At 43.3% G+C, this 23,440-nt stretch overlaps 1 protein-coding gene across 1 annotated transcript; it reads left to right on the plus strand.

Moving 5' to 3' along the window:
* Positions 1-241: 241 nt before the first annotated feature.
* Positions 242-23,440, plus strand: GIF (gastric intrinsic factor). The gene is made up of 9 exons (XM_008070709.2): positions 242-385; positions 2,269-2,445; positions 3,731-3,844; positions 6,228-6,368; positions 8,372-8,553; positions 13,954-14,131; positions 15,841-16,042; positions 20,331-20,449; positions 23,292-23,440. The coding sequence occupies exons 1-9, from the start codon at positions 277-279 to the stop codon at positions 23,351-23,353; spliced, it is 1,284 nt and encodes a 427-aa protein (XP_008068900.1). The 5' UTR covers positions 242-276; the 3' UTR covers positions 23,354-23,440.

A 23,440-nucleotide genomic window follows, 5' to 3' on the forward strand; every position in this document is an offset into this window, starting at 1 on the left:
GTAATGACCCAAGATTTTGGTAAAGGACACTTTCTCATCACTGTCTTTGCTGCGTACCCAGTCCCAAGTTTCTTACCTGACTGCACTGCCTAGAAGTCACTAGGGTCTATAGTAAGTAAACTTAGATAAGCAAATGGAAATTAGTTGTATCAGGGAAGGAGAGGTCAGTGCAGGTAGTCAGGAGTGGCTGGGTCGGGGTGCAGGCTTTCTTACAAAAGGGAGCATGTTTAAGAGAAGGTAGAGAAATATTCCACCTGCAAATCCTGGGAGCTGTGGATGAGGAGACTGGACAGGACAGGAGAGGAGATGGCCTGGTTTGCCCTCCAGTTCCTGAGCCTTCTCTGGGCTGTGGTTGGGACCAGTTCCAGGACCCAGCGCTCATGCTGTAAGTATAATTTTTTTTGAGTTGGAGTCTTACTCTGTCACCCAGGCTGGAGTGCAGTTGTACACTCACGGCCACCCCAGCGTCAACCTGTTGCACACCAGCGATCTTTCCGCCTCAGTCATCCAAGTAGCCAGAAATGCAGGCACACGCTACCACATTCGGCTACTTTTTTGATTTATTGTAGAGACGAGGTCTTGCCAAGTTGCCTGGGCTGGTCTCGAATCCGTGGATTCAGGTAATCCATTCGCCTCGGCCTCCCAAAGTGCTGGGACAACAGGTTGAGCCACCATGCCCAGCCATTATGATTTTTTTTTTTAAAGGAGGTCAGGGAAGCAGTTACTCCAGGGAGAGGCAGAGACCCCAGAAACTGAGGTCTGTTGATGAGAAAGTGGTTGAAAACAGCGATCCATGTTTCAGGAATAATGTTGACAGTACCAAGAAATTCTAAAATGTGTTAGTCAGGATGTGATTGTGTGTTGCTCATTTTTCCTGACTTATTAGCATTAGTTTCTTACAGAGTCAAGACTATGCATTTTTGTTTTTGGGGTTTTTTTGGAGTTGGAGTCTCACTCCGTCGCCCAGGCTGGAGTGCAGTGGCACACTCACTGTCATCCCAGCGTCGACCTGCTGGGCTCTGGCGATCCTTCCGTCTCAGTCTTCCAAGTAGCCAGAACTACAGACATACGCTACCACAACTGGCTAATTTTTTGGTTTATTGTGGAGACGAGGTCTCACAAAGTTGCCCAAGCTGGTCTCGAACCCGCGGGCTCAGGCAATCCATTCGCCTCGCCCTCCCAAAATGCTGGGATTGCAGGCTGAACTGCCATGCCCAGCCAAGACTATGTATTTTTTAACCAAGAGAGACTGAAGTACTATTTCAGGAATAATGTTGACAGTACCAAGAAACACTGTGACCAGGCACCACATACTAGTGTGAGGTTTTGGTACTCACTGAGGATGGTTCATATCCTAAACCTTTAATATTCTTCACAAAAGAGTGAGAAAAAAATGGATGCCAAGAAATCACTGATTTCTTGGAAAGTGCTAGAAATCATGTGGCATGCCTGTGAGTCATATAGTTTGAAGTTACAAAAAAAAAAAAAAAATTACTTTCCTTAAGGTGAAGGTTTATTTGCAATGTAGGGACTAATTGGCCTCAAAAGAAAAATCTTAATGTTTTTTCCACTTCTCTTTTAGTCACTTAGAATAGCAATGCTAATTGAGTCTTCTCTCAAAAGGCATATTGGGGAGACCCAGAAAACACAGAATTTATTTATAAAAAATTGTTTATGTATTCTTACATGTTTAAATTTCAGTCACCTTCAAAGTAATATCCACTTGATGCAATATATCTATTGAGATGCTTTTTCTACAGCTCAAAACAGTTTTCAAACTCTTCAGTTTTGATACCTTTGAGTGCTTCTACTGTTTTTTTGTTTCACCTCTTCCACATGGGCAAAACCCTTCCCTTGGAGAACTTTGTTTATCTGGGGAAACAAAAAAAACATTGCTCAGAGTAAGATCTGGTGAATAGGGAGGATGGGGCAGGGGGGTCTTGCCTTTTTGGGTCAAAAACTGCATGATGTGGGCAGGTGCGCTTGTGAATGACCCATTGTGAAATAGGCAAGCCCGCTGAGAGAATCTCCAAAAAAAATTAACTGAAGCCAAACGCAGCCTCTCACAGCAACACTAGCTGGTGCACTGAGGCCAGTGGGTTCCCAAAACACTAACCCAGTGGGCAAAGCCTGTACAGCAAGGGGCCTGCCCTCCAAAAAGTAATTCCAATTTTTGGGGGAGCCCCCCTCATAAAAGACACAGGAATCGTGTTTCTGAGGAGAGAGAATGAGGGTGAGAGGATTAGTCAATGACTTTTTTCTTCTCAGCTGTCCCCTTAGCGCAGCAGCCCTTGGTCAATGACCTACAAGTGCTCATGGAAAATTCGGTGACCTCATCCGCCTTCCCAAACCCCAGCATACTGATTGCCATGAACCTGGCTGGAACCTACAACTTGGAGGCCCGGAAGCTCCTGACTCACCAGCTCATGTCTGGCGACACCGCTGGTGAGACATCTGAGCCCACCACCCCCAGATCCCAACTGGGTCCCCATTCCCACCCCAGTGCTGCCTCTGATTGTACCTTAACTACCCAAACACCTTTCCCTCTATACCTGTCAAATACCTGGAAACAAATATGTGAAGTCAGGGCATTTGTGGAGGAGGCCAGTGTATCAGGGACAGCTCTAGACTACATGTCAAAAGAATGGGCTTCCAGTCCTGGTTCTGACACATAACTCTGTGACTTCAAGCAAGTCACTTGATCCTGTCAACCTCACCTTCCAGCTGATTCTAGTTACAGTAATACTTCTACTACTAATTAACAGTGACGATCATAATAAAATATCTTTTTTTTTTTAGTTGGAGTCTCACTCTGTCGCCCAGGCTGGAGTGCAGTGGCACACTCACGGCCAACCCAGCATTGACCTGCTGGGCTCTGGCAATCCCTTCCACCTCAGCCTTCCAAGTAGCCGGAACTACAGGCAAGCGCTACCACCTCCGGCTAATTTTTGATGTATTGTAGAGACCAGGTCTCGCCAAATTGTCCCGGTTGGTCTCGAACCCACGGGCTCTGGCAATCCACTCGGCTAGGCCTCCCAAAGTGCTGGGATGACAGGCTGAGTCACCTAGCCCGGTCAATAAAATATCTTTCTGCTTACCTCTCAGGAATTGCCTTCAGGCTCTAATAAACACATAGTAAAGTTGAAATTATTTTGTGGCCGGGAGAGGTCGCTCACACCTCTACTCCCAGAACTTTGGGAGGCTGAGGTGGAAAGATTGCTTGAGCCCAGGAGTTCGAGACCAGCCCAGACAATAAAGCAAGAGCTCGTCCCTACAAAAAAATAAAAATAAACAAATTAGCCAGGTGTGTTGGCGCACGCCTGTAGTCCCAAATACCTGGGAGGCTGAGGTGGAAGGATTGCCTGAGCCCAGGTGGTTGAGGCTGCAGTGAACCGTGATCGTGCCACTGCACTCCAGACTGGGTGACACAGTGAGACCCTAAATTATTTTTTTGACTGCAAGTTTCTATACATAATGAGTGTTCTTGTTGCTTTTCCAACCACATACCAGTGTTCTTAATGGAGTTATTCAATGTCACAAAGGACATTAGATTGAACATTCCCTTAAGTATTTTCTATATTTTTTTTCGTTTGGTAAGACAGATCAAAAAATGACTCACATTATTAAAAAGTCAAAACAATGTGGATAAGAAGTAGAGAGCCCTGTGCTAGCTCCTGGTGACCTTTCATCTAAGGATGTCTCCCTAACTGTTCTGTTCTCTCCTCTGTAGAGCTAACTACTGGTCAGCTCGCCCTCACCATTATGGCCCTCACTTCCTCCTGCAGAGACCCCGGGAATAAAGTATCAATTCTTCAACGACAGATGGAGAACTGGGCACCTTCCAGTAAGACCTCATTGGTTGGGAGGGGCCAGTGAGGCACGTGGTCCTTCCTGGGAATTTTAAACCTGGAAAAGTCAAGGAGAGGGGTGGGAAGAGTGGAAAGTTAGGGAAGAGACACAAGGTATCCTTCACTCTGGTGCCTCTGATCATCCCACAAGTGGAGAGATTCGCTTGCAATTCAAAATAAAGGAGAAAACACAAAACACCACTACCCCAGGGATACAGGCTTGCCAGGCCATCACCTGCCTAAAGGCAGGGTCATCCCTTTTATTCTATTCAAATTACCTGTCTAAAGACACCATCATCCCTTTTATTCCATTCAAATGCCAGATGACACATTTTTATTCTGAGAAAAGCACTGAAGGGACCCTTTACCAATACTGTGTCTTTCTTTAGAGGCAGGTCTTCTAGAAATTTCCATTTAAAAGATTTGGCAGGCTGGACAAGGTGGCTCATACTCGTAATCTCACCACCCTGGGAAGCCGAGGGAGGATCACTTGAGCCCAGAAGTTCAAGACTAGCCTGTGAAACATATCAAGACCTCATCTCTACAAAAAAAAAAAAAAAAAGTTAGAAAATAACCAAGCATGGTGATTCATGCCTGTAGTCCAGCTACTCAGAAGGCTGAGGCAGAAGGATTACCTGAGTCTAGGAGGTTGAGGCTGTGATGAGCCATGATTGTGTCACTGGGTAATAAAGTGAGACCCCGACTCAAACAAATAAATAAACTCAAATAAACAAATAAATAAAATGCAGGTTCCTGGTCTCAAAGTCAGAAGTTGAGGTGGGTTAGGAAAAGAAAGAAAGAAAGAAAGAAAGAAAGAAAGAAAGAAAGAAAGACAGACAGACAGACAGACAGAAAGAAAGAAAGAAAGAAAGAAAGAAAGAAAGAAAGAAAGATTTGACTTTTCCTTTTTTTTTGAGTTGGAGTCTCACTCTGTCGCCCAGACTGGAGTGCAATGGCCGCTCCCAACCACCGCAGCCTCGCCTTGCTGGGCTCCGGCGATACTTCCGCCTCAGCCTTCCAAGTAACCGGAACTACAGGCACGTGCTACCACGCCCAGCTGATTTTTTGATTTATTGTAGAGATGAGGTCTCGCTGCCCAAGCGGGTCTCAAACCCGCGGACTCAGGCAATCCACTCACCTCAGCCTCCCAAAGGCGCGGGATTACAGGCTGAGCCACCGAACCCGGCTGACTTTTCCTTCTTTTTTATTTGTTATTTTATTTATTAAGACACTTTTATTGTATTGTGTTAAGAACACTGAACATTGTTAGGGTCACACTCACCCAGCAGGGCCTCCCGAATGTTCGGTCAGGCCCGCTGGAGGTGTGAGGTGTCTGGTGTGCCATCTGATGCCACATGAAAGATGCAAAAAACTGCACAGAAATTAGATTAGAAAATATAGTTTATTTAGAAAGTAAATTAGAAAGGGAGAGAGAGAGAAAAAGAGGAGATTCACCTCCCCAAGGTAGGGGAGGGGCCAAAGCCAAGAAACATGGCAACAGCCATACTACATGTGTCCACACTACAGTCTAGCCAGGCAATGGCCACGGCAGTGACTGTTTGAGGTTGAATGGTTTTAATCTTCTCCCTTTGATGGGTGAAGGCCATTAAGGTGATTGGGTGGTGGTCTGCTCCGCATCATCACGAAGGGGCAGGTCAGCGCGATTCCGATGTCAGGTGATGAACAGCAGGCAGATGGGTGGATTAGTAACTTAAGTCTTAGATCTTGAAGTTGCAGACATCAGTGTCTCGTGCCCTCAGGTGGTGGGCTAGATGGGAGGAGACCGGGAGAGGGGGTTTTCCCGCAAGAAACTTTGTCAGGCATTTGCAATCCACAAACTCCTTGACCAAAAGGTGGTCTATTATCATCTCTATGGCTCCGTCTTTGTCTAGCATCTGATGGAGATTTGCCAAAGTGGTGGGGTAGGCTGCCGCCTGGCCTGCAGTAGAATGTCTAAACTCTAAAACCTGCCTATTGGAAATGTATCTATGTCTAACCTGTGCTAGATTCGAAGTGTGTCAGGGGTAAAGTCTAAGCAAAAATGGTTATGCTGAGGCAAAAAGACTAAAAAGAATAAACTAAGTTTATTCTAGGTTTCTATGGGTACCTCCTTTCAGTGAAACTTACCCCCTTGACATATTTTTAAGTGTACAGTAGAATATTGCTAACTACAGGTACAACAACATACCGCAGGTCTCTAGAATATATTCATCTGTGTAACTGAAACTTCTGATTTCAACTTTCAAGTCTAATTGTCTGCTTGACAGTTCCATTGTGATGTCCTAATAAGCATCTCAAAGAGAGTGGCTCTTCCACCTTCACCAACGTCCTCATAATGGTGAATGTAAGTCTAACAAGGGTTCTCTGTCCCCTTCCAAGGCCCCAATGCCGAAGCATCTGCCTTCTACGGGCCCAGTCTGGCAATCTTGGCGCTGTGCCAGAAGAACTCCGAGGCAACGTTACCCATAGCTGTTCGCTTTGCCAAGACTCTGCTGGTCAATTCCTCTCCCTTCAACGTGGGTGAGTAGGTCCCCACTGACCTCAAGCTGGGACTCAGAAATGCAGCACATGGAATAGGGGAGGGAGTTGGGAGAGGATGGTTTTACGTGAAAAACGAGCTGAGGTCCACCAACAAGCCTGTAGATGGAAGATACCAGATGTTTGTTGAATGTGTGAACTGGGGGACACGTGGAGGAAGGGGGGAAAGTAACAGGTAGAAACAAGGACCGGATCTGAAATGTCTGATAGCTACAGAGCCACCACTGGGAACTGAAAACATGTCTTCCAAGTCAGAAGCTATTCCTAAACTAAATATTCCTATCCTGCCTCATTTCTACCCTGAATCCTCTCTTCAACCACTGCTGATGCTTCCACGCTCCATTCTTTTCATAGTTTCGCCTTATGGCATCCAAATATTCTCTTTCTACTGACCAGATACTCTTGGGACCCTAATCCCATGGGACCCTAATCCCATGATGTTCCTTCCTCGGGACAGCCTTGTTTCTTTATTTGGGAAGCATTTGGCTGCCTGTGAATGGAAGCTTTTTATTTTTTATTTTTATGTTTTGAGTCAGGGTCTCACTCTGTAGCCCAGGCTAGAGTGCAGTGGCACTCACAGTCACCGCAGCCTCAACCTGCCGGGCTCCGGTGATCCTTCTGCTTCAACCTTCTGAGTAGCTGGAGCTACAGGCACGCACTACCATGCTCAGTTTATTTTTTGATGCATTGTAGAGACGAGGTCTCACCAAGTTGCTGGGGCTGATCTCAAACCCCTGAGCTCAGGCAATCCTCTCGCCTTGGCCTTCCAAAGTGCTGGGATTACAGGCTTAGGAAGCTTTTCCTCTGCAACACCTTGTTTGCCCTTCTGTGTACAATGATCCCTCTCTCTGGGGACACAGCCTACATTCATGGTCACCTTTTCTCCTCTGCCACTCTCTAAGCAGTAGCATGAGCTCAGGTGTTCCACTCCCTCCCCATACATGCCTCATTGACCACCCTCATTTCAGTTTCTGTCAGATGAACAAGCAGGTAAACATTTATTCTAGCACCCTCCCAGGGAGTTAAGAACAGACCCAGGGAATCCTTTTTCCATCTGGGCCCTCACACATTGCTGGGGTGTCTCTGCCAGTTCAGGAAGTAGGGACTTCTGTGCTCTGGATTCCAATAACACTGACACCCTTAATGAAGTTATGCAACTTCCAGGTAGAGATTAGGGTGGAGAGAAGATCAATGAAATAAAAGTTGCCATCTGTCATCCCAGAGCTTGTTCATTTAGTCCATACCTGTTTATCGCATGCAAATAATGAAAAAATCCCCTGTCAGGGGCTGTGGGGGATGCAAAGTTCCCATCATCCAAGCATTCACAGAGCACAGTGACAACACAACACAGCATAGAATGCCAAGAGGGCAAAGCAGGTATAAACAAAAAAATGCCAAAGGAGTTTACAAAAGAGATTGTAAGCCATCCATGGTGGCTCACACCTGTAACCCCAGCACTTTGGGAGGTCAAGACTCAAGGATTGCTTGAGCTCAGGAGTTCAAGACCAGCCTGGGCAACATAGTAAGATCTCATCTGTTAAACTTAAAAAAAAGAAAGAAAAGAGACTGCATCTGTTGTGCAGGAATGACTAAGTAGGCCTCCTGAGAGGCGGGCTAGACCTTTAAGAACTGGTGACATTTTGAAAAATAAGCGCTACAATAAGAAGTGGGATTGAACATACCGCCAGCTTGCATTAATTAAAAGCATGAGCTGTTGAGTTGTAGTGATTTGGGTTCTGGGTTCTGGGTTCGGGGCTTGACACTGCTACTTATTGTCTGTGTGGCCTTGGGCAGTTACTTAACTACTTTGAGCCTCTACTTCCTCATCTCTTAAATGGGAATGCTTTCAGGTCCCATTTCACAAATTGCCCTGAGGAGCAAGTGAGATCACATAACCGGAATACAAAAAGTACACAATGAACATTAGCAGTTCACATCATTGTTGATGGTGATCATGGTGGTCTCATCTCCCCTGCAATTCACAGACACAGGAGCAATGGCAACCTTGGCTTTGACCTGTATGTACAACAAGATCCCCGTAGGTTCAGAGGAAGCTTACAGAGCCCTGTTTGGCCAGGTATTAAAGGATATTGTGGAAAATATCAGCATGAGGATCAAAGACAATGGCATCATTGGAGACATCTACAGTACTGGTCTCGCCATGCAGGTAAACACATCTTGGATGCTCTCAGTTGGGTCTGTGCCAGTAAGACTGGATTATAGGTTTAAGAAGCCAGGCTTTTGCTAACATTGCTGCAAAAGGTCAGCTAGTGTGATGTGAGGTACAGTAAGCCCCCTACATACGAATCTTCAAGTTGCGAACTTTAACAATAAACAGGTATGGACCAAATAATACGTGATTTGTATGTATTATTTTTCTTCACCAGATGTCAATATAGCCTGCTAAATATATACAGTACTATATAGCCAAGTGCATTAGTTGGGTACCTAGGCTAACTTTGTTGGACTTACAACAAATTAACTTATGAATACACTCTCAGAACTGAACTTGTTCACATGTTGGGGAGTTTCTATATATTCCTTGTGGTATCTGTGCCTCAATTCCTCTGCTGGTAAAAGTCAGTTAATTTCATTCCTTCCTATGTCATAGGTTAAAGTGTGGAAACAAATCTGCGTGAATTGTTTCCCTTCCTTGGGAAAAAAACGAAACAAATAAATCAAGAATGTATTGGTTTATTATTAATAATGATCCATGGCTGGGCTCGGTAGCTCAACCTGTAATCCCAGCACTTTGGGAGGCCGAGGTCAGTGGATTGCCTGAGCCCGCGGGTTTGAGACCCACCCGGGCAACTTGCTGAGACCTTGTCTCTACAATAAAAAAAAAAATAGCCGGGCGTGGTAGTGCGCGCCTGTAGTTCCAGCTACTTGGAAGGTTGAGGTGGAAGGATCACCGGAGCCCAGCAGATAGAGGCTGCGGTGGCTGGGAGCATGCCATTGCACTCCAGTCTGGGCGACAGAGTGAGACTCCAACTCAAAAAAAAAAACAAAAAACAATAATAATGATCCATTTAATATCCATAGTTATAGACTATTGCAATTTTGATGTATAAGTAATAAGGATAGTAAAGGTCTTCAAAAAATATTGAATTTTATGATCATTCAAGTGTTCTTTTTTTAACTCTTTACCTTGATCCCAAAAAAGGCAAGTTTATAATTCAAAATGATTTTTGAAAATAATGTAAAGTTGACTCAGCTTCACAAAAACCCCTGGTTAATTGTAGAGCTAGGTCTGTCTGGTAACCAAGTCCATACTCAATTCTATGTTCCCCTAGCATTCACTCAGTTCCAGGCTTGGATTCTGTAAAATGTTGCTTGTTAGTTCAAAACCCAGCACCCTGCCCTTACCCCAGCTGATCAGAGCAGCATCCTCTGTGGAAGGCAGATGCATCAATGAGAAAGGGCAGAAATAACCTGCTAGAATAAAATGTTAAAAAGCCATCTGTCTGGCTGGGCACAGTGGCTCACACCTTGTAATACCAGCACTTTGAGAGGTCAAGGCAGGAGGACTACTTGAGCCCAGGGGTTCAAGACCAGCTTTGGCAATATAGTGAGACCTCATCTCTACAAAACATAATAAAATTAAATAAAATTAAAAGATTAGCCAGGTGTGGTGGTACATTCCTGTAGTCCCAGCTACTCAGGAAGCTGAAGCTGAAGGATGACTTGAGTCCAGGAGGCCAAGGCTGTGATGAGCCATAATTATGCCACTGCATTCCAGCCTGGGTGACATAGTGAAACCCTGACTCTAAATAAATAAATAGCCATCTATGGCCAAATCCTCTTGTCCAAACCTAGAAGTCTGTGCTCCAGAGTCTTAAAACATTCTATGGGATTAATGGGAAAATGGCACCATGAACTCCCATCTCAGCCCAGAGAGAGAGAATTAGGGAGTTTTGATACAAGTCCTAAACCTCATAGAGCTCTGGATTACTATTAGAAAGAAATTGTCTCCTTGGGGAAAAATGACATTGGTATTGGTATTCCATACAGCAAAACTTTGAAAAGGGCATAAATAACCTAAGAGTTTGTTCATGTTAAACAGAGTAAAAGCAAGATTATCACTCCAGTGATCCACACATAAAAGTGACTAATAAAAACGTCAGTTTCTATGTCACAGTCAAGATTTTGTCATAAAAAATCCTGGTGTTTCCCATGGCTGAGTTATACAAGACCATTCCCAAGGTTTGGGTCTAGAAAGCTTTGTGCAAGAGAGAAGGCAGTGTGGAAGAGAGATGTTTTGAAGGTTTTGTTTGGTCATGGGTTTTGTGTGTGTTTGACTCACTTAACCTTGCTTCAACTTAGCACCAGACAGAGAAGTGTTTACTTTTGTTAATTAGGTTTCTGAATTCTGTTTGGGGTTTTACCACCTGCTAGGTACACTCTGATAAGCTGTTCCCAGGAATTAAAGTTTTTCCTATCAAAAGGCAGGACTTCCTCCAAATCCAGATACCAAAAACCACAACGATTTCTCTCAGGACACTTAACCCCTCTACGCTCTCCTCTGCCTCATCTGGAATTTACCCAGGCAGCCTGAAATCTGAAATCACTAGGTACCTAATATATAACCTTTTTCTAATCTAAAATGTTCTGGTACAGAAAAATGAAAGGACTCCGGAGTGATAAAAACTTGGGTTTCAATCTCAGACCTGCCACCATCTGGAACAAATATTGAATTTCTTTTCCCCTGCAAAGCCAAGTTTACAACTAGGTTAAATAAAATATGGTATTAAAAAAAAAGAAAATCACAGACACGATGTCATGTTTAACAATCTTTCAGCCAGGCTCAGTGGCTCAGCCTGTTCTCCCAGCACTTTGGGAGGCCAAGACAAGTGGATTGCTTGAGCCTGCTGGTTGAAGACCCACCTGGGCAACTTGGCGAGACCTCATCTCTACAATAAATAAAAAATTAGTCGGGTGTGATAGCACGTGCCTGTAGTTTCAGCTACTTGAAAGGCTGAGGAGGAAGGATCGCCGGAGCCCAACAGGTCGAGGTTGCGGTGGCCGGGAGCGTGCCACTACACTCGTCTGGGCGACAGAGTGAGACTCCAACTCAAAAAAAAAAAATCATTCATGGTCTCTCCCCAAAGAATAATAGTGCTATAAAACCTCTTTTTTCCAGTCTTTACTCATCTTCTTCCAAGATGTCAGCGCCTTTCAAGTGGCTCAGGCCACTATTATCCCTTCCCAAAGGCACTCACATTAGGCATTTCTTCTGGTCCAGAAATTCTCCTCTTTCTTCCGTCGATATTTGACTGCTTTTGTGATTCCTTTGGAAGGAACTTCACCTTAAAAAGAGATCCGATCAACTTCATGCAAAGTTATTAATGACTTCTAACAGCTTAATGTCCTATTCCTCTTTTGAGAGATGTCATTGGTAATGTTTTATCCCAAGGGATACATCTTCCTTAGTGGAAATTGGAAGGTGACGATGACAAGTGGACATAGATATGCATATTGTTGGTTTTGTCGTTGTTGTTGTTTTGTTTTGAGTTGAGTCTCACTCAGGCTGGAGTGCAGGGACGAGATCATGGCTCACTGCAGCCTTAACTTCCTGGGCTCATGCTATCCTCCCACTTAGTCTTCTGAGTAGCTGGAACTACAGGTGTACACCACCATTCCTGGCTAATTTTTTGAGTTTTTGTAGAGATGAGGTCTCGCTATGTTGACCAGGCTGGTCTCAAACTTCTGGGCTTAAGCAATCCTCCCACCTCAGCCTCCCAAAGTGCTGGAATTACAGGCATGAGCTACTGCATCCAGTCAGATATTATTGCTAAAGAGTACCTACCTGATGCTCCTCAAACCAAACTGCCTTGTAAAGTGACCTCTGATCAGAGCCATGGTTGGTTCACGGTTGTCTGGGTTAGCAGTGATGGTCATGTCTGTTACGACTGTCTGATTGCCCCTGGCTGAGAGAGCCATTTCTGACTCCCCTCTTCCCTTTCCCTTCTCAGGCTTCAGGTGAATCAGTCATCAGCTATCCTAGTCAATTAACATGCTCTGATGGCCATAATCAGCACAACTCTGCAGGAAGGAAGGTAGTGGTGATAGCTTCCACCTCATGCATTATAAAATGCTTTTTACATATTAGCCCACTGGAACCTCAAATGGCCCCCTACAAAGATAGGCAGAAATTACGATTTCTGTCTAGTCCGTGAGATAGAAAACTCAGCAAAGTGAAGTGAATTGCTTGATGTATTAATCGAGACTCATTTTTCAAGTAACAGAAACCCAGATCATTTTTGCTCAAGAAAAAAAAGGGGGAGGGAATTTACTATTTCCCATACACTGGGAACTGCTGGTCTAAATTAGGTGGTTTCGGGAATAACCCAAATAAAGGGCTCAAATCATGATATCAGGGGCCACTCTTTTCTCATCTCTCAGCCTTGGTTATTCTCATCCTCTCCTGTTGCAGGGTTTCTTCAAAGCGGCTAAGGAAGAGGGTCACTTGGGCACGGACCCAATTGAATAACCACAGTGGGTGGGGGTGGACTGTCTCTCTCCTAATGTCTATATGTCAGGGAAGGATTCTGATTAGTGTGTGTCCACCAATCACTGTCACCAAGGGGATAGTGGACTGTCATCTTGTCCATCCTGCCAAAATGGTGGTACCTCTGACAGGCGGTCCTAACAGGGTGAGGGAGAAGTCAGTTTACCAAAGGGGGTGCAGGTGAAGGACAATAAATGATTCATTTCCAGAAAATGGTGTAAGATTTGCTGATGTGACCAAAAGACAAAACAGAGGGAGGCTGGTAACAGTCACATCACTGAAGGACAATGAATAACTCACTGCTGACACCAAAAGACAAAACAAAGGGAAGTATAGTAATAGTCACATCTTGAGGAAATAAAACTTACTTAAAAATAAGAAAGCTGAAACACTCCAATCAGATAGCAGGAAGTACTTATTTTCACCTTATTTGGACACCAAACTGTCTGCCAATGTCCAGGAAAAAATTATAACCTCTGTATTACTCAGTCAATGAGGAACCAGGGAAAGGATTGGCACACTAGGAAATAAAAAGCTTGTTTTAACCACATTGGGTGTGCCTGCCCACCAGACACCCAGTCTTGCAAGACCGTCATTAAAGTCTCACTTCTACTGCACTCCACGTCTCTGCGTCCATCTTTTGATTTTGGACGGGTAAGTTCGTTTCTCACAGTGTGTGACCATGCAAAACAAAGGGTCTACTCTGTTAATGTGGCTGGGTTGTCCTACACTAAGGTTCCCTCTGGAGTTTGCTTTGCCCAGCTCTCACCCTCACTCTATATCCAAGAATTGTTGGTAAATATGGTAGCCTAATAGTGATTCCTGGATCTGATCATTGTGTGGATATCTGTTCTATAGCTGCTGTGGAAGGACACTGTGGGGACATAAACTTGAAGAGGACAAATGTAGTTCCAAACCTTGAGTAGGTTTGCATTTGGATTCTGAGTGACTGAGGATCACAATGATAAGTGATCAAGTCTATCTCTGTATAAGGTATACAAGGGTCAACTCTTAGCTATGCTTAATTCCTTTCTCTCTCTCTCCCCCCTCCTCTCCCAGGCTCTCTCTGCAACACCTGAGCAACCTAACAAGGAGTGGAACTGCAAAAAGACCATGGACACAATACTTGATGAGATTAAACGGGGGGCATTCCACAACCCGATGTCCATTGCCCAAATCCTCCCTTCCTTGAAGGACAAGACATACCTAGATGTGCCCCTGGTGACTTGTAGTCCTGGTAAGAACTTTTTTTTTTTTTTAAAGAGATGGGATCTCTTGATCATTGCAGCCTCCAACTTGTGGGTTCAAGGGATCCTCCCACCTTGCTTCCCAAGTAAATAGGACTACAGGCACACGCCACCACACCCAGCTAAATTTAGTTATTTATTTATAGAGACAGGATCTCACAATGTTGCCCAGGCTGGTCTCAAACTCCTGGCCTCAAGCAATCTCCCCACCTCAGCCCCCCAAAGCACTGGAGTTACAGGCATGAGCCAGTATGCCTGGCCAAGAACTCTTTTAACGTCTACCTCTCCTTATGTTATGAAGTGGCGATTTATGCCACCAATGATATTTGGATCATTGTTAAGTGGCATGTAGGCTTGTTATATCCATTATTTCCAAGTGGGCACCACTATGTCTGACTTCCAATTCCCAAGGGCATGTGCTAGCACACAGCCATACCATCCTACCTTCAGAATTCAGCCGTATGTCCAGCCTGCTATGGGCAGAGCATTTTGTGGGATGCTAGGGGAGGGGGAAGGTCCATCATCCCAACAGCCAAATAACATATAGCTTCATTCATTCATTCATTTGACAAATGTCCCACCAAACCTGATGCACATCTTCTCACATCAGCTCTTTACAAAGTCAGGAGACAGAAATGTAAACAAAAACTACAATAGTTGGAAGAATGAAATAGGCGTTCAATAGAAATTAAAACTACATACAGAGCAAATGCAAAAAAGAAAAGTGGTGACCAATTGTTGATTTTGTCTAGGAGGTTTAGGAGAAGAATAGATTTCACATTTAAGTTGAGCCTTAAGGATCCAACTTGGAAAGCTTGATTTACACAGCAAACAAACAGGATGAGGTGGAAACCTGGCATATTACTTTTAATTCAAAATATCTTTATTATATCCAATTACAAATAAAATTCAAATACTTAAAATTCAAACATTAAAGAAATATACATTTAGAAATTGGGGGTCCTATATAAAAATTTTACCACCCCCCAAATAACTGGTGTTTGGTATGAATTCCTCCAACTCTTCTTTCTAATCAAATACTAATATAAAGTGTGTGTGTGTGTTGAGTCAGGGTTTCATTCTGTGGCTAAGGCTGGAGGATAGTGGCATGACCACAGCTCACCGCAGCCTTGACCTCCTGGGCTCAGGTGATCCTTCCACCACAGCCTCCCAACTAGCTGAGACTACAGGCACATGCCACCATGCACTGCTATTTTCTTCTTCTTTTTAGATACAAGGTCTTGCTTTTGTTGCCTAGGCTGTTCTTGAACTCCTGGGCTCAAGCAATCCTCCCATTTTGGCCTCCCAAATTGCTGAGATTACAGGAATGAGCACCACACCCAGCTCACTAATATAAAGTATTATTCTTCTTGTATTGCATGGACTTCCTAAGGCAAGAAGAGATTAAGTTCCTCAAGGTAGAATCTACAGAAACCCAAATCAAGTCAACTAATCCAAATCATTACCAAACACGACCACATTCACCTAACTCCTTAGACTGCTTCCTAGTGATTTTTCAACTTTAACAAGGCGGACATGGAGTCCTTGCCAGTCTCCTATATTAATTGTCCAAGGACTTCGTTAAATGGTACAAAACTTGCTAGCTCCTTGAAATGTTTTCTGGGACGAGTTGCCAATAACAAAGATTTTGCATCTATAATACAAACCCCACAATCTTTGGTCTCTTTGCTCTTCACAGATCACGAGGTGTCACCCACTCTACCTAGCCATCCTAGCTCCACCCCCACCTCCACTTCCAACATCACAGTGACATACACCATAAATAACCAGCTGAGGGGCGTAGAGCTCCTCTTCAATGTGACCATCGATGTGAGCGTGAAAAGTGGATCGGTGCTACTTGTTGTCCTGGAAGAAGCACAGCATAAAAACCCCATGTTCAAGTGAGTGCCACAAATGGCATTCCTCCCTCTCTGTTGGCTTCACTCAAATTCCCACTCCCTTTCTCTTCCCTTCCTTCATTATCTCCTTGTAATGTAACAGATTTTTATTTCACAGTCCTTTGAAGGAGCTTGCAATCTAGTAAGTAGGCAAAGCACCCATGAAAAAGTAAATCATTCAAGGCAATCTATGAGGGAGTTTTTTTTTTTTATATACATTTTTTATTTTAAAATTGTGGGGTACAGTTAAGGATTAGGTATACAAATATGCATTGTGCGGGTACCCTTGTTGATGAGGTAGCCCCCCGCTTCCCCAGACAGATATTGATTGTCATTAATCCCACCTCCATTCCCCTCCCTGCCCCCCTACAGTTTCCCACCACTGTCATTCCTTTTCTTATAGTATTACGGTAGTTGTTCAAGGTCACTTATGAGTGAGAACATGTGATACTCAGATCTTTGTTTCTGTGAGAGATCACTCGTATTATAAACTCTAATTCCATCCTGGTTGCTGGGAAATTCATGATTTTGTTCTTTTTTATGGCTGCGTAATATTCCATTGTGTATATGTAACACATTTTTTTAATCCAGTTCTCTTTTGATGGACAGCATGGTTGGTTCCATGATCTTGCTATGTGAACAATGCTGCGATAAACATACATGTGCAGGTATCTTTTTTTATAGAGTGACTTGAGTTCTTCAGGGTATATTCCCAGTAGGGGAATTGCGGGGTCATATGGAAGGTCGATTTTTTGAGCTTTTAGGAATCACCACACTGATTTCCACAGAGGCTGTACTAGTTTACAGTCCCACTATATGAGGGAGTTTTAACAATAGGAATTTAGAGGAAAGAAAGTTCATTGTGGATTAGAATAGTCAGAAGAAGACTTTGTGGCTTTGGACCACTGAGAAGAAGGGCTACCTAGGAAGATGCGAGGAGGTGTCATTCTAGGAAGAAGAAATAGCTAGAACAAAGCATTTGACATAGGAGTGAACAAGAAGCATGAGATGAGGTCAGTGAGTCGGCCAGGTTGCCTAGAGGCTAGTGAGACTACACAACTGAATTGAGTGGCATCTGAAAGGGCAGGTTTAGTGATCATGTAAAAGGCCTGAAATAGGCCAGGCGTGGTGGCTCAGCTTGTAATCCCAGTACTTTGGGAGGCCAAGGTGAGAGGACTGCCTGAGCCTGGGGGTTCGAGACCAGCCTGGGTAACTTGGTGAGACCTTGTCTCTACAATAAATCATAAATCCCAAAAAATTAGCTGGGCATGGTGCTGTGTGCTTGTATTTTTAGCTACTTGGAAGACTGAGGCAGAAGGATTGCCTGAGCCCAGCAGGTCAAGGCTGTGGTGGCTGCGAGCAAGTGCCACTACACTCCAGCCTGGGTGACAGAGTGAGACTCCAACTCAAAAAAAAAAGCCTGAAATAACCAGGCTAAGGAGACTGGACTCTATTTTGTAGGGAGGTACTGAAAGCTTTTTTTTTTTTTTTTGAGTCAGGATCTCACTCTGGTGCCCAGGCTGGAGTGCAGTGGCATGATCATAGCTCACTGCAACCTCAACCTCCTGGGCTCAGGCGATCCTTCTACCTCAGCCTCCCAAGTAGCTGGGACTGCAGGTGTGCACCACCATGCCCAGCTAATTTTTTAATTTTGTGTAGAGAAAATGTCTTATTATGTTGCCCAGGCTAATTTCATTCCTCCTGCCTTGGTCTCCCAAACTGCTAGATTACAGATGTGAGCCATTGCACCTGGACAAGTTTTTGAGTAAGAAAATCTATGCTGTCAAGTGTTACTCGGGTGGTGAGACTGGGAGACAAGGCTAAGAGCTAGGGCATGACTGCATCAATGAAACTGTGAAGTGTGAGGGTTTCATCAAGCAAAAATCAATGCACATCAAGGAACACTCCACAGGGTACTGCAAGTGACTGGATGTGGAGACCAAAAGAAAGAAGCTTCAGAACCACTGAAAGGAGTGTCAAGAAGAAAGACTATCTTTGTTTTCTTTTTTTTTGATTTGGAGTCTCACTCTCACCCAGACTGGAGTGCAGTAGCCGCTCCTGGCCACTGCAGCCTCGACCTGCTGGGCTCAGGCGATCCTTCTGCCTAGCCTTCCAAGTAGCTGAAACTACAGGCGCGCGCTACCATGCCCAGCTAATTTTTTATTTATTGTAGAGATGAGATCTCGCTAAGTTGCCCAGGCGGGTCTCGAACCCGCGGGCTCAGGCAATCCAAGAAAGACTATCTTTCAGAAAAAGAGATTTAGTTCCCCAGACGTGTTTAATGGTGTTTGTTCAAAATAGAAATATTAGCCTGTCACAGTGGTGCATGCCTATAATCCCAGCAGTCTGGGAGGCCAAGGCAGGAAGATTGCTTGAGCCTGGGAATTCGAGACTAGCCTCTATAAGATCTCTTCTCTTTAAAAAAAGAAAAGAAAATTAGCCAAGCATAGTGGCATGCATCTGAAGTCCCAACTACTTGAGAGACTGAGGCGGAAGGATCACTTGAGTCCAGGAGATCGAGGCTACAGTGAGCCATAACTATACCACTACATTCTAACCTGGGCAACAGAGTGAGACCTCAGCTCTAAAAATAAAAAATAAAATAATTTTAGAAAATAAAACATTAGAAAGCTTTGTGGGTATTGAGAAAGTCTCAGGAAAAGAGGTCAGAACGGGCAAAAAGAGACTGGACAATTGTCTGACAGCGGTGATGACTAAAACTGAGGAACCTATGTAGTAGGTGGCAGATACATGCACCCAGCAAGACCATAAGCCTGATCTGACTATTTCCATTTTAGATAGAACCCTGGGCCCAAAGGAGCTAAGTAACGTTCATGAGATCGCATACATGCAGTAGACCTGGGAGCTGAAAGCCAGACAGAACTGACTCCGATGCTCACGTTCTTTCCATGTGCCTATCAGGGAAGGACAGTATACAGAAAATAATCACAGGGGAGAAAATTAAACTTTTGGGAATGTCTGTAGTTTGCAGACAGTGCAAAGCAGTAAAGAGATGTGGAGACGTCTAAGCTATAGAAGGGGAAGAGGGTAGATGCCAAGTCGTGAAAGGGAAGAAAGGATATACGTTCAAAGAAAAGATGATATGACCTAAGTTCTGCAGAGAGATGTCAGAGAGATGTCCTGGCCAAAGGCAAGGAATTGACCGCTGAGTGATACCACATGGGGACCTCTCCCATTGGGCTCTGTTGATCACATCGTGTCTGCTGCAAGCTGCACAGCTCCATAACTTCCCTAACTGCCAAAGACAGGTCAGAATAAAAGCTGCACTTCAAATACTTTATATCTTTTCTTTCATTTTTTTTTTTTGAGTCCAGTCTCACTGAATGGTCCTGGCTGGATCATGGCTCACTGCAGCCCTGACCTTCTGGGCCCAGGCAATCCTTCCACCTCAGCCTCCTGAGTAGCTGGGACTATAGGCATACACCACCACAAGTGGCTAATTTTGCTATTTTTTGTAGAGACAAGATCTCGCTATGGTGCCTGGTTGGTCTTGAACTGCTGGGCTCAAGCTATCCTCTTGTCTTGGCCTCCCAAAGTGCTGGGATTACAGGAATGAGCCACTGTATGTAAATGTACTAGACATATATGACAGAAATTTTGAGGGGGGAAGAAGCATAAAGAAAAAAAATCATCCACAGTCCATCCACAACATAAGCAGTTAATATTTTTATAGTATTGTAGATTTTTTTTCTATGTATATGACAACTAATTGTGACCCATTACATACCTGGGCCAAATACTTCTTGCAAAATTTGTATCCCACATTTCTTTTTTTTTTTTTTCATATTCACAAGCACAACATCGTCACTCCAAATGTATCTCACATTTTCTTTCTTTTTTGGAAAAAGCAGGATTTATTGAGAGGACAGAAAAGCTCCCAAAGTGGGAGAGGACCTGAGGGGTTGCCAATCTCACATTTTCACTTAACATTACTGCATATGTATTTTCCAATGTTACTCAAAATTATTAAAAAACACAATTTCCATAACTTCCAAATATTTAATCTTCAATATTTATTCTATTGTTTATATAATTATTCAATCATTGTTGAACATGGGCATTTTTCTTATTGATGAATGTTTTAAAAATTCATTCATTTTAATTTCATTTAATTCCAAGTAAAATAATTTTATATTCACTAACCACTTCCATTTTCTCTTTTGAGACTGATTTTATCTGCTACTAAAAGCATTTAAATATCCCTCTCCCTTTATTTTACCCTGTTATTGACCAAAAGTGAGGTGCTAATCATATATGACTTTTTTCTTAGATTTGAAACCACAATGACATCCTGGGGTCTTGTCATCTCTTCTATCAACAACATCGCTGAAAATATTAATCACAAGACATACTGGCAGTTCCTTAGTGGCATAACACCTTTGAATGAAGGTGAGCAAGGAAAAGGAATGGGCATTTCTTCCATAGCTTGAAGGCTACATTCCTTAATTGTTTTGCTTAATTATTTCATCTATCTAATCAACAAGTAATTGTGTGTATACAATAGTTGTATAGACAGTAATTACATATATGTACCTATATATAATGTGTATATATACAAACATTAGATAGATGCATATATAGTATGTATGAATATATATAATGTGTATATAAACAATTAGATAGATAAATTTTGTAGGTATTAGTGGCTTTTTTTTTTTTTTTTTTTGAGTCAGGTTCTCACTCTGTCACCCAGGCTGAAGTGCAGCGGGACGATCAGGGCTCACTGCAGCCTTGACCTCCTGGGATCAGGCGATTCTTCTGCCTGGGTCTCCCAAAGTTCTAGGATTATAGGTGTGAGCCACCATATCCAGTCAGTGGCTTTCTTTTTACAGAGAAGAAAACGAAGTCATAGAGACACTGATGAAACTTGCACATTACATGTATTTAGCATGTGAGAGCAGATAATTAAACCCAGGTTTCCAAACTGTAGGATAAGTATGTTTTCTATAAAAACTTGACTCAAAATTTATCATTCACCTTTTTTTGCCATAGTGGTTTTTTAAAAATCTCCAGATAAGAATGTCTGTGTATGCATGTTTGTGTGGAGAAAGTGGGAAGGGTAAAACTCAGACTTCAGAAAAATCTTATCATTTGTTCAAGTTTTTGCACACATATTAAAATATTCTCCTGCTTAACAAGCAATGGTGTATACCATGTCCAATGATGATGTGACCTAGTCAACCTGATATTAATTGTTACCATGCAGAGACACGTAAGGGCAAATAAAGTCAGAGAGAGTCAAGGTCGTGGCTTGGTAAAGGTACCTCACTATTCAATATGACAATGTGAGATATGTTTTTCTTCGAGTCTATCATGTATTTCACAAAATCTGACCAATCAGAATTTGTGGAATTTCCCTAAAGCATATAATAAAGAACATGGAATCACACAGAACTTGCCCTTCTCTTATTTTCTAGCTGCATTAGGTAAGTAATAAATCTTCTCTGAGCTACATTTGCATAGCTACCAAATGGAAAAAGCATAACCATTTCTTGGGTTACTGTGAAATGAGAAATAATGCACTTCAAATGATTAAGTTCAGTGAATTTTACATGGCATGGGTTAAAAAGTGCTAATCATCATCATCATTATTAGTTTTTATACCACCTGCATCCAAGAAATAATCCAAGGAACTTAAATCAGACTTATTTTCATATCTTCCACTGACTTATCATCTCTGGGAGAAAAAGCAGTAATGGGAAAGGCCTCTGAGATTCAAAAAGATTAGGGCCTGGGATGGTCATTTTTCTGTTGCCTGGTTACCTGAAAGATCATGGGAATTGTCATAATTTATCTTTCTGTCCTGAAAGACAAGAAGTCTCAACTCACTGCCCTTTTTGTTTTACAAAATCTTCAAAAAGGAACATAAAGTCCTCCCTTGAATGTTCTAATTTTGGCCTAAATAAGCCCCTTTAGTAATAACCACTATTTATTGTACAATTATGTGCCAAGTACTGTATTAGGCACCCAGCAGTCATTATTTCTAATTCTGGAAATAACTCTTCAGAGTAAACATTAGTAACAAAAGTGTTTTGTGGCATGGTGTGTTGTGTTGTGTTTTGATGGAGTCTCACTGTCACCCAGGATGGAGTGCAGTGGCATGCTCACTGCCACTGCAGCCTCGACTTGCTGGGCTCAGGTGATCCTTCCGCCTCAGCCTTCCAAGTAGCTGGAACTACAAGCATATGCCACCACGCCCATCTAATTTTTTTTATTTATTGTAGAGACGAGGTCTCGCCAAGTTGGCCAAGTTGGTCTCAAACTCCTGGGCTCAGGCAATCCTCTCACCTCAGCCTCCCAAAGTGCTGGGATTACAGGCTTCAGCCACCACTCCCGGCAATAAAATTTTAAATGTGAGGAGAGATTCCTATATCTTAAGGGCTTACTCAAAGACACATTCCACAAGATGGCGATCCAGAGACTGGAAACAAGATCTCCCTAATTCTTAATTGCATGTACTTTTCACAGTAATTAAATTGCCCATTTTTCTCTAGGAAGACTTTTTTTCTTTTAAAAAAATTTGATGAGCTGACGCTGGGCATGATGACTCACTCCTGTAATCCCAGCACTTTGAGAGGCCAAAGCGGGAGGATCCCTTGAGCCCAGGAGTTCAAGACCAGCCTGGGCAACATAGCAAGACCTCATCTCTACAAAAAAAGTCAAAGAACAAATTAGCCAGATGTGATGGTGGTATGCACCTCTAGTCCCAGCTGCTCAGGAGGTTGAGGTTGAAGGATCTTGAGGCTGAAAGAGCCAGAGCGCAGGAATTCAAGGCTGTGGTGAGCTCCGATTGTGCCACTGCACTCCAACCTGGGTGACACAGTGAGACTTTGACTTAAAAAAAGAAAAAAATAGCCAGGTTCAGTGACTCAGCCTGTAATTCCACGTTTTGGGAGGCTGAGGTGAGTGGATTGCCTGAGTCTGCAGGTCAGAGACCTGCCTGAGCAACTTTGCGAGACCTCATCTCTAAAATAAATCAAAAAATTAGCTGGGTGTGGTAGCGTGCACCTGTAGTTCCAGCTACTTGGAAGGCAGGGGAGGAAGGATCACCAGAGCCCAGAAGGTGGAGGCTTCAACCTGGGCTCCAACCTGGGCGACAGAGTGAGATTCCAACTCAAAATAATAATAATAATAATAATAATAATAATAATAATGAACTGATCCTTTGAGGGATAGAGGTGGTTACATGCCCCATGGTCAACTCATGTTATTTTCTGCTTATTATTTCCAGGGGTTGCTGACTACATACCCTTCAACCATGAGCACATCACTGCCAATTTTACACAGTACTAAGGAGGAGATGAGTTCAACTTCTTTTGAAATCTCCAAAGGATGAGCAAAATTTTTTCCACTTCATTTCATATCTGTGCAAAAAAGTGA

Source organism: Carlito syrichta, unplaced genomic scaffold (genome assembly GCF_000164805.1).
Source record: "Carlito syrichta isolate Samal-C Ts95f unplaced genomic scaffold, Tarsius_syrichta-2.0.1 Scaffold313944, whole genome shotgun sequence".
Classification (NCBI taxonomy): Eukaryota; Metazoa; Chordata; class Mammalia; order Primates; family Tarsiidae; genus Carlito; species Carlito syrichta.

What these genes read in the sequence shown, in the direction of transcription:
- GIF (XM_008070709.2), top strand. Translation starts at nt 277, where the DNA reads ATGAGGAGACTGGACAGGACAGGAGAGGAGATGGCCTGGTTTGCCCTC. An exon ending in CCTGGTGACTTGTAGTCCTG is followed by an intron (nt 14,132 to 15,840) that starts GTAAGAACTTTT and finishes TGCTCTTCACAG; the next exon opens with ATCACGAGGTGTCACCCACT. An exon ending in CATAAAAACCCCATGTTCAA is followed by an intron (nt 16,043 to 20,330) that starts GTGAGTGCCACA and finishes CTTTTTTCTTAG; the next exon opens with ATTTGAAACCACAATGACAT.